Below are 14,848 nucleotides of genomic sequence, written 5' to 3' on the forward strand. Positions count from 1 at the left end.
CACACTTTAGGCCCAGTTATGGTCTGCAAGAAAATGAGTTTCTGTACTAGCGTGGGCCAACCTCAAGCCTGAATCAACATGCTTCCTTATACAAACCCAAATATTAATAGGTTGACGGCAACATTATAAGTTCTTTTTCAGGGTTTTTATTTTTGAGAAAAATGCTATTTTCATCTCCTCAACATTTTTATTTTATTTTATTTTATAAATTCTCTGAAGCGGATGCTAAATAGATTTTCTCTAAAAGTACTTGTACTCATCATCTTAATTCTGATCATCTTATAATATGGCATTAGATGATTAAAGATTATTTATTATATTTCACTTGTAAGCCTATCATCTAATGTCATATCATAGAATGATAAGAGAATAATAAAAAAATAAATGATGAATATATTTTTTCTTTTCCTAATCCTAATCTTCACAATTCATGGAGCAGGGTGCAGAAGGCTCCAATTCCACCTACTTCAAAATAAAATAAAATAAAATAAAGACGCCTTCGATAAAATTAGGCCATGCTTACTTTAGAAGGAAAAAGAAAAAATGATAAATTTATAATTATTTTAGAGTATTTTACAAAACTATATTAAATAAATAGTAGTTACATAAAATTAAAATTAATCTTAATGTAGCGGTACAATTGTATTAATTGATTATAAAATGAGTAATAAATTAATTGTAAAAAAAAAATGCTCAACCCTATAATCTATCTCCAAATAAACTTATACCCTAATGTTTCCGTACAAGTATACATGAGAATATTGGCATTGGTCTAGGTAATTTTTGGTTAAAGATGCCACTTTTTTTTGCATGTTAGTTAATCTATTCAAGATTGAACACCCATTGGATTAGTCATCATTCTCTCCATAATAATAAAATATTATTGTTATTTATTTATTTATTTAAATATATATTTTTTAATGCATATATTAAATTCATCAAATGAGCTTCATTTTTATTTTCGTAATTTATAAAAACAGTAACCTATATATCAAAATACATCAAATTAAATAACATTCACACCCTCTTCAAATTATATGAAGCAAACAATGTAAAAAAGAAGGAAATAATATAAATAAATGGACAACTAAGTTATTGTATATAAATAAATTTGTTGAAGTACTGTAGCTCATAACCAAAATTAGATTATTATGTCTACTCCAATACGAGTAATTTTACATTCAACCGTGAAGTGCGTAAATACCGCTTAATTACTTTGAAAAGAGTGGGTCCACTATTAAAAAATTAATTTTTTTCATGTGGGTCTTCTGTTTTATTCACTTTTTTCCAAAACGATTACGCGGCAATTGTACAATTCTTACAGTTGTAAATATCTTTTCTCATCCAATACAGAGATTTTTGAGAAATAATATTTGCAAACATAGAGTGCGCAAGCACTGCGTAATCATTTTGAAAAAAAGTGAATATTTACCCACACGAAAAAATTAATTTTTTAATATTGGATTCTATTTTTTTCAAAGCGATTGCGCCGCACTTGCGCACTCTGTTAGGGTGTTCATCCGGGTTCCGACCCGGGAACCCGGGTATACCCGGACCATAACCCGGGTTTCAAACCCGGGCCAGAACCCGAACCGGGTTGGTCCGGTCTAGACTCGGGCCGGAACCCAGGTGGATCCGGATTTTTGAAACCCGAAATTTCGGGTTGTACCCGGATTTTTCTTTTTTTTTTATTAATTTTTTTTTCTAAGAAGTCAAGTTCATGTAAAGCATAATATTTGTGTTCTAAAAGCTCAATTAAGCTCATTTAGCAAAACACACAAAATTTCAAACCATAATTATTTTTTATACAAAAGCCTTTATTTTTTTAAATTTTTTTTTAAAGAAGTCAAGTTGGATCGCATAATGTGTTCTAAATACTAAATGCATAAATTCATCCATGCATGCATAACAATGCAATTCATTACATATTACATTATTTGTTATTTATACATTACATTACAATATACAAAATTACAATATATGAATTGCAAAATCAATAACATGTCCATCAATGATTTAATCTCCACACCAAATAGCAATTTCAAGTAATTAGACTGAGAGATCCTACAAAACACACAAAGTTTTGAACAATAATTATATACAAGGATTAAGGCAAATTCCACTTAATAAATTAAAGATTAAAATGAGAATGGATTCTTATTTTTTTTTTTTTTTTCAAAATACACCCACACTAACAAATAGTTTGTAGAGTTTTCATTCAAATAGATATCCCTAGACAACCACTTCTCTTAGCAAAATTAATAAATAAGAACATAAAATAGAGTAGTAGTCAACTATCAAAAAGCTACACATTCTCTTTGTCCTTACTCGCTGAACAATAATAATTACCACATAGGAAAAAACTCCAATTCCATATCCTGTGAATAACCTTCCCATGTCAAGGGGAAAAGCTCCCTACATTAAAGTCATACAAAAAAAAAAAAAACCATAATAGCAAGAAGTTTCAGCAAGATGAGAAGATTTAATCTCTTACACAAAGAATTGAAATGTGCAAATAGCGCATACTCTAGAGAAATATACAGCAAACCATCCTGCAATGCAGAAACCAGCTGACATCCTCATTGTCTGCCTCCATTAAAACTCTAAAAGGTTAAAATACATGGTTTAGTAAGAATAGAGATGACCAAGGTTGAGCACTACCAAATCACAATTTTAAATTCAACATACCCCTTTTCGACCGATGAAGTCTGCAATCCTACCACTTGTAATAGCACCAGGCATTGCACCAATTGTTAATATGGAGCTAAACATGAAATTGTTGCTGATCCCCAAAGTTGGCCTCAAAGTGGAGAAAGCACCACCACATGTCATATAGGAAATGACTAATCATAGGTGAACAGATCATGCTCCCACATAAAAGAAGATAAAAATCTTGCCCAACTTTCTAGTTTTTTATTTTTGAGAAAACATATATGTACCTAATAACTATCTTAATTAACCTAATAATAACATAGTGCATGGTGACTTTGTATATATTAAGCATTAACCACTTACAGTGCATGCCAATATAAAACTGAAAGGCCATGCAAATCTCATCAACATTAATGTATATATAGTTTCTCTAGCAAAGACGATGACTACTCCAATTCATAAACTTAAAAGCTTTAGATATTTAACAAGGAAAATATCTAAAGTCTTAACTCTCTAAAGTCTTTGATTTTCCTAAAAATATTTTGGAACCCAAAGGCCCCAATTTTTTTTTTCCAAACTCCACCCAAAAACACAACTAATTTAAAAGGAAAAATCTAGAAAAATCAAAGATACAACATCCTAGAAACCATTTCTTCCAAATAATGACAAATCTTCATTATATATATATATATATATATATGTGTGTGTGTGTGTTATCGGATATAACAAATCTAAACAAATCTTTCAAATAATAATAACCCATGGCTCTAGCATTTTGCAGCTAAATAGATCTAAACAGATACTCCTCAAACATTCAAACAAATCTAATCCATAAAAATACTCTTCAAACATTCAAACGTTCTCAAAAAAAAAAAAAAAAAAACCCAAAATCAACAAAGAGAGAACAAAACAGAGGAAAGAAAGAAAACATACCCAAACGAAAATCCGTTCTAATCTCTTGGATCCCAAGCTCAAGTACTTCCACCGTTCGGCATCACAGATGGTAGAGAAAGAGATAAAGCAGATGAGAGAGTGATTTTGGGAGGGGCTAGGGCATCGCAGACGTAGACACAGACGTAGGCACAGGCGCAGAGCAGAGCAGGAGAGAACAAATGAGAGAAATGAATGGGGGGGAGGGAGGTGTAGGGTATCACACTTCGTAGAGGAGAGAGAGAGAGAGAGAGTTGAGTGTGATTCTCGGGAGGAGGAGGCGTGGTAGGGCATCACCTAAACTAGTTTACAATGCTTTTATACCTAAACTCGGGTACTGGGTTTAAAACTAGTATCCGGGTGTTAAAAATTGCATCCGGGCTAGATGGGCCCGAGTTTGTAACCGGAACCCGATTAGACTGGATCTGGAAAAAATCTGATCCGGATGAACAGTCTTACACTCTGTAACTTTACGTAACATTACTCGAAGTTTTTACATCTGATTAGCTAAATTTTACTTAGCACTAGCATTGCCTGTGCATGGTTAAGTTAAGTTATTATGAGGTAAAATTTGGGTGTATTGAGTTAGCCATTACAAAGACATTTTGGCCATTAGTTTTACTTCGGAGTGGTTTGGTTTCAAAGATGAGTTAAGATGAATTGGAATGGTTTGTGAATAATAGAATAAAAATTGAATTATTTATTATATTTTGTGTGAAAATTTAGAAAAGTTATTTTAGAATTTGAAAAAGTTGAATTGTTTATTATATTTTCTGTAAAAATTTAAAAAAAATTATAATTATGATATGAGATAAGTTGAGATGAATTGGGTTGGGTTTTGAATTCAAACAAGACCTACATCTTTGGATAAAGGTGTTACACAACCATCTCATTTTCTCTCTACTTTGTCTCCTGAGTATTCGAACGTAACTTCTCTTCCATTTTCTTGAAAATTATGAAAATAAAAATAAAAAATATTTAAAAATAAAAAAAATAAGCATAAAAATAGATAAAATAAATTAAATATAAAATAATAATAAGAATATTTTATTATTATAGAAAGTGATAGTAAATCTAATATGATGTCCAAATCTTGAGTGGTTAGTAAAAATATAAAATAAAAACATCATATTAACTAAACTTTGTCTAAATCAATGAACTACTTTTTAAAGATAATTAAACTTTTAATTTAAAGTTTAAATAGATTGTATTATCATCTCAAGTATTAAGAAGATATAATTATTTTTTATTTTTAAAATTCCTATCCTAAAATAACTAAAATTTAATTTTTAAATCTGAAATTTAATAATTTTAATTTAAATATTTTTTAATATATATTTACAATCAATTCAATTAACTTTGTGTAAAATCTGTGGCAGCCGTCAGCCCCGCCGCCTATTTAGAACATTAGTCAACGAAAGTTCAAGGCATCGGCCGCCATTGAACACCAACCCTAAACTCAGCTTGCCCTATACGTGTCGAGACCTTAAACGCCCTTGTGACTTTGTCAAAGCCACATTGGCTGTCACGGTAACCAAACTTCCCAGACACGTCTAAATCTGATCATCTCGCAACGTGTTCTATACGACACTCCCCAATACTGCCTACCCAAACCGACCATTTCGCCACGTTGGCACCCCAGCAAAACACAACTATCCTCGCACCTCGACACACATGGCGCCACGTGTCCATATGTAACGGCTAGTTTTGCATTTTTAACCGCCAAGGGCGACGGTAAGTCGGTGACCCACCGCGAAGGAACCAAGATTTTTTCCTCGAAGAAAATTCCAGTACATTCCTTAAAACGCGTTGAATTCTTTTTATTTATTTATTTATTATTTTTTTGTTACAACTTTTTGCTTTTTCCTTTTAATTCAAAAAGCAGAAAACGCTATCTTTCATTGATTATTTTTTCCTCCTATATATATATAAGAGAGAGACATGATCGGGACCTGTGTGTGAATCTACAAAGCAAGTCCGAAGTTTGGGAAACCGAAACATAATAAACTGATTTAAGAGTCTCGAGCCTTATTTACTATCCGGAGGAGGTTCGTCTTCGTTTCCGTCTCTTGCTCAATCGATTTCGTATTTTTTCTTCTTTCTAACAGAACCTGATTTTAGTTGCTTTTTTTGAATCAATCTGATTGTGGAAAATTGCTTTTTGGTGCAGGGTATTGTGGAAAAGGGGGATTATCTGAAATAATTAAATCTCTTGATTTAGAAAATGGCATTGGGAAAGAGATGCAGCACTTCTTTGAGATCCAAGCGCGGTGGTCTGATTGCTGAGGAGGCTCTAGGGTTAGGGTTTCTGAGGTTTACGGGAGGATTGGGGAGGAAGAGGGTTCTCGTTTCGAATGATTTAGAGGATTCACCCATTGATTCCGCTCCCAGGACTCCCCCAAAGAAGCAGTGTGCTGAGAGAATGGTTCTGGACGCTGAAAGGTCATCTCTCGAAGCCTTGCCTCAGGACATTCTGGTTAGTACCATATTCTAAAATTTCCGATTTCTTATGTGAATCTATGCATGTCTTTGCATTCCTGAATCGGTTTGATCAGTCGTGACTGAAAATCTCGGTTTCGCTTTCCAGATTAGGGTATTGTGCGGTGTGAATCACGAGGATTTGAAACATCTTTTCCACGTATCGAAAGTGATCAGAGAAGCTGTAAGTGTTATATACTGCAGTATCCATTAATCGTGAGCAAATTAAGTATTTCATTTCTGCTTGTTTGATGTACTTAGACATTGATTTTGATTTGTGTTTGCAATTGCAGACTCTAATTGCAAAGCAATCTCACTTTGCATATAGCACGCCATCGAAGACTCGCGCTTTTCGCACGACAATAGATTTGGAGGATTCAAATGAGTTCGACGACAAAGAAGCTCCGAATGCTCCCAAACTTTCCAGGCGATGTAAGCCGCGGCTGAGCAAGAAGAAGCTTGCCGACATATCTGTGGCATTGTTCTCTTCGATGGACGAGGAGCAGTGGCCAAGGAAATCGCTATTTATGGAAACAGAGATATGATTGATTCTCAGAAGGTTTTTGTAAATACACTCGGTATCTGTGGTTGTTGTAGATTTGGTTCTTTAGGGCTTAGAAAGATTGGCGAGATTTGTTTATCAGATTTCGGGTGATATTGTTCATGTAAAGAAATCTTTGCAAGCCAGTTCTTCAAAAGCCTTCATTGAAGATGGGTTTGGCTTGTTTTGTATCTTTGTTTTTTACACGTATAACAGAAAGGAGACAGAAATGAAGGAGAGAGATTCCAGGATTCTAGTTTGAAGGGCAATGCCAGGCGCCCTTCTAGTGTCATAAATTTGGTAGTGTAGAGTTCGATTCTGCACGCTCATTGATTGATCTTAATAAAATGATGAATGTTTCCACGCACCTGTTTATGTGCAAGCAATTTTCCCTTCTAATTTTGTTTCATGTGTTGTCTGCATACTCTTGATTTTGTTTGATAGGTATAATTTCTTATTCCCTGGAATTTGAGATGTTTACGCCTTTTACATGCCAACTGAAATGTCTAAATTACTGCATGTGGTATTCACAGTTCGCAAAAGCCATTATTCTATGGAAGATAAGATAGGAAGGGGAGAGAAAATGGAGAGAAAAAACATCTGCGATCAGAGGAGACAAATGTGGCTCTGAGGAAATAGAGGAGAAAGTATCTAATGGATCTCATAAAAGACAGCTTTCAAAACTAGTTGTCATATTCCAGCTGTACACACGTTTTAACCGGAAATATTTTCGCTCTTAAACAACTAACATATTTTTGCTCTTAGATTTAAAACTCTCCCAATCTATATCTCTTGTTAAGGTTTCTAGAGATCCTTTTGAGATGTTTAGAACATTGGATTGGCAATTCTAATCTTTAAATTGACTAATATATAGTTTTTTCATTTTTAGCTAATTATTCAAAACTTAAATCTATATTGAATTGGCTATCACACTCTCTATAATAATAAAATATTATTATTTTTTATTTTTATATTTTTTAATTAATTTCTTTTTTCATAATCTCCTATAATCTCTAACAATCATATTCATTTTCATTTTCACAATCCAATAAACAAAGTTTCATCATACGATATCAATATCCAAAAACAATAAACAAAGTTCCATCCAATAAACAATTTATACCATATCAATATCTAAATATAGAAGTTTTATCACTGCCCATAGTACAACATTTATATATAGTTGCTGCCCACATTCTCAAACACTCATAGTTGTAATCCAAGATTACAAAAAATCACAAAATAGCATAGGCTACAACCCCAAAACAAATACAACATCAACAACTATGTCTATGTTGATGGGTCTTATCTCAGAACAAGGACTTAGAATCCAGATTCAGATGTTGATGGGGTTTATCAGTACAAAATACGTTATTACTAACATTTAGATAGATACTACATATTGATTCAATTCATACTGCCAAGTGAATGTCTGCATCACTACAACACAATTGTTTTTTAGTGATGGTTGAAAAATTGTGACAGTCCCCAAATCGTCACTAAAAATCCTTTTCTGTGACGATTTCTGGAAACCGTCACTAAAGACAGATGAGATTTTTTTTACGTTCTAACATATGGAAATTTTACTTTTGAACGTCACATATACGTTCGAACATTGTGGCTACTTACGTGCGAACGTGAAATGAATTGGCGCCAACGTTTGAACGTTAGTAATTAACGTTCGAATGTAAAATGTTTTGCGCCAACATGCGAACGTTAATTACTAACGTTCGAATGTTGGCGCCAATTTTAATTAAATATTACTCTAATTTAAAAATTATGTAGTTTTTATAGTGCATAATTTGTGAACAAATCTATATAATTGACTTGTATATATTTATATATACAAAATTTGTAATATATAAATATATATTTATGTTTATATATATTTGAAGTGCAGTGATTTAGAATTAAAGATGGAAAATATAACATTATATAAGATTGAGAATTGAATGGTGAAAAACCATAAAAATATTAAATAATATTTTTCTTTACAAATAATAAAAGCAAAATACAAAATATGATCGAATTTCTTAAGCAACTCTAAGATGATAGCGTTGTTGGCGAAATTTGAACTCTGTACCTCCTCAGTCAAGGTATCAACCTTGTCGTTGAGGATAACTACACGATGGGCGATCTCAGATATAGACGCCTCTATAGTCGCGAGCGATCGATCGATCTTATGATCGATATGCGGAGTCAGTTGTGAGATCACCGTATCAACCAAGCAGGCCGCGCATCTCCCGCAGATGTACTCGACGGCTGTTGACTACTACTCCCCACATGACCTGGCTCAGGCTGCTTTGGAGGAATTAGATCTCCTACAGGGGTGGCTGATGTCCCCTAGCCTGTCCAATGCTACGTCGATGCGTGGTTATGTCAAGGGGGCTCATCTGATCTTTCACCCGCTTCTCTGGTTGAGTTGGCACTCCCCGTGCAAGTAATAGCCTGCTGATCAGAACACCGTATGAGAAATTATCCGCAGAGACGATGCTTGCCTCGTAACAGATCCTCTCAAAGATGTGAAGTGGCAAATCTATGGGATCTCCACGTGCCACTCGTATAAAAAACTGTACCCGAAACTGACTAAATGTAGTTTTATGTGCCACAGAATCCATGTTTGTAGCAACAATAAGGTGTAACATGAGGAAGAAAGGTAGCAGATGGTTCTGGTTGAATACGTTCTTCCTCTCGATCTGCATGCAGTCCCTCCCGGTGAGGATGTACAAATCCTCGTCTCGGTCATCAACCCGAGCCTCGAGGCCAGTATCCCTGGCCTCTGATCGGTCTACATCTCTGGCTGATGTTGGCTCAAATGAGCGACTAGTAGATGATGTAGAAGTGGCTACATCCTCACGGGATGTAGCGTGTGCAGATGTCTCAACTGCTCAATGAATCCCGAGGTGCTTGGCGATGAAATCTGGTGAAATCTCAATGGAAACACCGCGTACAGTCACGGTGTGAGAGGATGTGTCCTGAGGCTTGTCACACATCCCCATATAGAACTCCTGAACCATTGAGGGGTATACCTTCCCCCTCAATGTGCAGATATTTTTCCAGCCTCTATTGATGAAAACATCTTTCAGATTCGTCTGCTCCTATATAAGTTCGTCGAACTCATTAATCAGGACCTCTCGCTCTACCATAATAGTACGAGCCCCGATACGAGCAGTGTCTTGAGTGGCTCATTCCCTTTCTCGTTTCCTAGTATGCAGAGGATGAACCATATCCTGAAAATAGAAAATGAAAAAAAATTATTTACATTGATGCATTTTTTGTATTAATTTTAAACTGCTCTGCAATAATGTTCGAACATAGCAAAAGAAACATTCGAACGTTCAGATAAAATGTTAAGATGTGTATCATTTATGTTCGCACATAAAACAATGTTAATAAATTTACATTCGGACGTGTATCCTATGTGTTCGCACGTAAAACACATACGTGCGAATGTATAACATACAAGTTTGAACGTAAATAGTAAATAAATTTAACTAACGTACGTTCGGACGTTTATGTTATATGTTCGAACGTATGGGTTTTACTTGCGAACGTAAAGGATGAACGTCCGAACGTTGAGACATAAATAAATTTAAAAAATAGTACGTTCGACGTCCGAACATAAATTTTACAAAAAAATAACATCCAAATGTAAAACAATACACATTCAAACGTAAAAGCCTTAACGGCTATGTAATTGAAACGTCGTATGTTCAAACGTCTTGGTGAAACATTCGACTCAGCCATTATTGAAATCTCCAAAATCAATCTATAAGGTTCTAAATGCCGAAATGTCACTTTAGAAATGAAGTATACACTTCAAAAAATTTTTCTACGGTGACTATTTGGCCAATGGCAAGCTGTGGTGGTCGAAAAATTGAGTTAAACATCCGGCCACCACTTGACTTGTTTTAAACAAAACCAAACTCAAATCTCAAATAAAATACATGTTATTTGCTTAAAATATGAATACCTACCTTTTAGTGACGGTTGTGGCAGAGTTTGACGGCGACGGCGACGGAGGAGTGGGGGCGTGTAAACGGGAACGAAGTTAGTAATGGTGAAAATGACATTTCGCCATTCTGTTTTGGGCTTATATACACGAAACGTTCGAACGTAATTCTTAGTACGTTTGAACGTTTTTCGATTTATTTTTCAAAATATTGACTATAATATATTATAATGTATACTATAACATATAGCATACTATTTATTATATTATATTATAATATATAGTATATTATAGTATCTATATATACTGTGTATTTATATATATATATAATGTATTCTATAGTATATTCTATATATACTGTACTATATATATAGTATAATATATATCTAATATTATATTATATATTATAATATAATATATTATATATTATATATATACGATCTATTATAAACTAATGAAAACAACATTAGAATCACAAACTCTTATTACTAGTCCAAAATGATATACTTTATTTATTACAACTAGTGTATAAATTCCTAAATAGATTTATTGGAATCAAATTACTCTCTCTAATGAATGACAATTAGATTAATTGGTTTTTTGAATTTGTAAGTGCTAGTTATATTTCTTCAAGTTTAGCAATATGTTTATACATGTTGTTGTGATTTTATGCTTACTCTTGAAATAATTGTGATTATTGTTTGTGAATATTGTGAATAGTTTGTGAGTTTATGGTGTTCATTAATGAATTAATATGTGTAGAAATATTGTTGTGGAAATATTGTTGTTGTTGTCATATGAATTTGAAATATTATGATTATTGATTTTGAATTTTTATTGAATATGTTTAACAAGAAAATTATAAGTTTAAGATCTTAATTTAAGTAAACATTAAAAACATTTAATATACAACTAATATTCTTGTTTTAATATTAACATGGAGTAAATATATATAATATATTCATACTAATTTAGTTAGAATATGATTATTATTCAAATTATAAGTATAGTATAAAACTTAATCTTTAAAAAAAAAGAAAAAAAATTATATAACTTAACTATATATAAAGTATAATACTATGGAGTGAGATCAAAAAGGGGACTGGCCATTGGATCAGTAAATAGCAAGGTAGCTTTAGTTGGATGATTGATCCCTTTTGTTTGCAAAGTAATGTTCAAACATCCTCTATGATTGTGTTACAAGTAATAAATATATAGAGGACTGACTAGATAGCTAGCTCGGTGATCACGTTGTAGTTGTGTACTTTCAACTGTTGTGTTTGTGGCTATGAAGTGGGCCGTACATATCTTCAGGCATCGATATAGGTGTTCATCGATATAGGTGTCCATTGAAAGTCATATATTTGGATGAAGTTGAAAGTCATATAAATTATGACCCTCAGATGACGTGATTCCAGAAAATCATTACTATATAGTATATATATAGTGCATTATATATATAGTGTATATATATATATATAATTATAAGTTTAGGATATATATATAGTGTATTATATATATAGTATTATAGATATATACTATAATATATATATATATATAATACTATATATAGTATAGTATATACAAAGTAGAGAAAGGCCGAAGAAGAAGAGAAGGAAATAGAGTATATGCACAATTATATATAGGTGGTATAACCGACCATATGCATGTATGCATAAACAAAATAAATAAATGCAAAGATAATGAACATATAAGCTTTATTAAAATTACAAAGCTTAACAATAGGGAAATCAGGTAGTGCTGGTTTGCACTTACAATCAGGGATAGAAAGCAGGAGATATTCATAATTAGAAGGATAGGATGAGTTCTGCCTGAATATGAAGCGAGGTTCTCCTTTTATAGCACAATGAGTTCCTGTTTACAATTATTAAAGTAAAGAAATAAAAGTAAATCCGTGAGTGAACAGTGGGGACTGTTTAGGCACGGGTATAAATATCATCATTATGTCTTCCAGCTGTCTTTGTGGGCTGCTGCTTTCGGCATATGATGACAAGATAGCATAATGGTCGTCTTTATGTCTTTCAGTTGTCTCTGTGGGCTGCTGCTTTCGGCATAAGGCGACAAATATCAAAATATCAAAAGAGACACTAGTTAGTCTTCTTTTGAACTCAAGCAGTAGTCAGTCATCAGATAATTTTGGGGTATCTTCTGAATCGTAACCAAACACATTGATGTATGAAGCCACTGATGAAGCTTCTGAATTATTCTTTTCTTCAGAATCATTACTCAGGGACTTTGTCAATTGTTTTTCTAATATTTTAATTAAATCCTTTTTATTAAGTCTGTCAAGAATATCAGTATTCTTTTTAGACTTTGAGGATTTTCTTGAGGATGAGTTGGTGACTTTTCCTCGTTGTGATGTTGTTGGTGAATTAGGAGCATGGATTAATGGATATCCAAGAGTAGTTGAACCGGATATAATGGCAGGAAATTCTTCTTTATTCTGCAAGTCAGGCGCAGCTTGAGGAAAATCCTTGATCATTCGGTCAATAGTTTTTTGTACATATGAAAACTTATCCCACCACTTAGTGAAGTAAGAGCGGGTTAAAACATCGGCGTTCCTTTCATAACTCCATTTAAAAATCCATGGCAATTTGGAGGATTTGCAAAAATGGAGAGAGTAAGGAAATTTGGCTAAGTGTCGGTCTAATTTGGCACCAACAATCATGGTATAATGTTTAAAAGCTCTGAAGAGCTCATCAGGAAAATTGTCTAAAATTAAACCAAATTGGTTTCACCATTGGAGAAACCAAAAAGGAAAGCTTCCTTTGAATTTAGCATCAAATTAATAAACTAGGAGTGGCTCATATCAGGTACTTGAAAGAACATGAAACGGTTCTAAGCAGTGATGTAATCATGATAATTAAATGAAGTGTCTGTATTAGAGAGTCGTTTAGGAGTGAAGGGGTTGGTACCCCATTCGTTTTCTATAATGACTCGAAGGATATAGGCACTATGATAAATCAATTTATTTGGATTATTTTTTTTCATAAATGGGTTTTATTACAAAGGAATTGGTTAGAAGCAAAATACTGGAATAAAATTAGAGATTCATGGAGGAATCTTCTGATATCCAGTGAAAAATAGGAGGAAAATAAGAAGAAATAATTTTGAAATTATCTGTATACGCAGACCGGTTTGGTTCTACGTGAAACAGATAGGAGACAAAAGGTTTCTTCAAATACTCAGATTTTCCTTTTGGGAGGAAATACTGAGAAAAAGCAGGGGTTTTAACGTTTGATGCAATTGTCTTGGCACAAGGATCAAAGGGCATAGAAATCGTGGACGCAAAGGTCGTAGGTTGAATAATCTTTCCAAGAGGTGTGAACCTATTGACAATATCTAGACAAGTTGACATAGGGGTTTGTGCCTGCTCATTTTTTATCAGCTTGAGGCTGTGAATTGGGGAGGGACATTTGTCTGTTTTTCTTGCTCATGGTTGGGTGTCTACAAGAATTCACGGGTAAGAAAATCAGGAATGGAATTATTGGTGCCTTTGATAAATTCAATATTAAAATAAAAAACACTTAAAATAGCTTGCCATCGTGCAAAAATATGTTTTGATGCAATGTTTTCAACATCTTTTTCTAAAACAAATTTAGCACTCATTTAATCAATCCTTAATAGGAATTTCTTATTAAGTAGATCAGATTGAAATTTAGAAATACATAGTATTATAGATAAAATTTCTTCTTTAATAGTAATATATTTCTCTTGTGCAGGATTCTAGACTCCAGAGTGAAAGTGAACAATTTGTTCAAAAGAGTCTGTGAAACAGATTGTTTTAGAATGCCACCATAACCAATGTTAGAGGCATTTGTTTCAACAATTTTGAAGGATCAGAAGTAGGGATACCAAGGCACGGAAGAGTCTTGACATGTGCCTTAATTTTCCTTACTAGATTGGTATGTGTTTCTGTCCAAGGAGGAGGATTAGAAATGAGTCGTTCAAACAAAGGACGACATTGTTTCCTCATATCCTTATAGAAATCAGCAATACAGTTGAGAGATCCTAAGAATCTCTGTAGTTGTTTTTTGTCAGTGATGACATCTAGGAATTTGTTGGCAAATTCAATGGCTATTTGGATGAGCCTGATTTTGCCTTCAGAAATATCATAACCAAGGAATCTAATTTTGGTTTGGAATAATTTGATCTTTTTTGCAGAAACAACAAGACCATTGAGTCTAATGATGTTAAGAAACGAATTCAGATGTTTCTAATGTTCATCAATAGATTTAGAGAAAACAAGTACATCATCTATATAGATAATGGTG

The 14,848-nt window shown here is 33.3% G+C and overlaps 1 protein-coding gene across 1 annotated transcript; it reads left to right on the forward strand.

The window, feature by feature from the left end:
- The first annotated feature begins 5,323 nt into the window (after positions 1–5,323).
- LOC121266433 (F-box protein SKIP27) lies at positions 5,324–6,968 on the forward strand. The gene is made up of 4 exons (XM_041170247.1): positions 5,324–5,630; positions 5,753–6,058; positions 6,170–6,244; positions 6,354–6,968. Exons 2-4 carry the CDS (start codon positions 5,807–5,809, stop codon positions 6,603–6,605), a joined length of 579 nt encoding a protein of 192 aa, XP_041026181.1. The 5' UTR covers positions 5,324–5,630; positions 5,753–5,806; the 3' UTR covers positions 6,606–6,968.
- Positions 6,969–14,848: the final 7,880 nt, after the last annotated feature.

The sequence above is a fragment of the Juglans microcarpa x Juglans regia genome, chromosome 5D (assembly GCF_004785595.1).
Source record: "Juglans microcarpa x Juglans regia isolate MS1-56 chromosome 5D, Jm3101_v1.0, whole genome shotgun sequence".
Taxonomy (NCBI): Eukaryota; Viridiplantae; Streptophyta; class Magnoliopsida; order Fagales; family Juglandaceae; genus Juglans; species Juglans microcarpa x Juglans regia.

Coding starts and splice junctions, on each gene's coding strand:
- LOC121266433 (XM_041170247.1), top strand. CDS start 5,807: ATGGCATTGGGAAAGAGATGCAGCACTTCTTTGAGATCCAAGCGCGGT. Junction 6,059..6,169: donor CCTTGCCTCAGGACATTCTG/GTTAGTACCATA, acceptor TTCGCTTTCCAG/ATTAGGGTATTGTGCGGTGT. Junction 6,245..6,353: donor CGAAAGTGATCAGAGAAGCT/GTAAGTGTTATA, acceptor TTGCAATTGCAG/ACTCTAATTGCAAAGCAATC.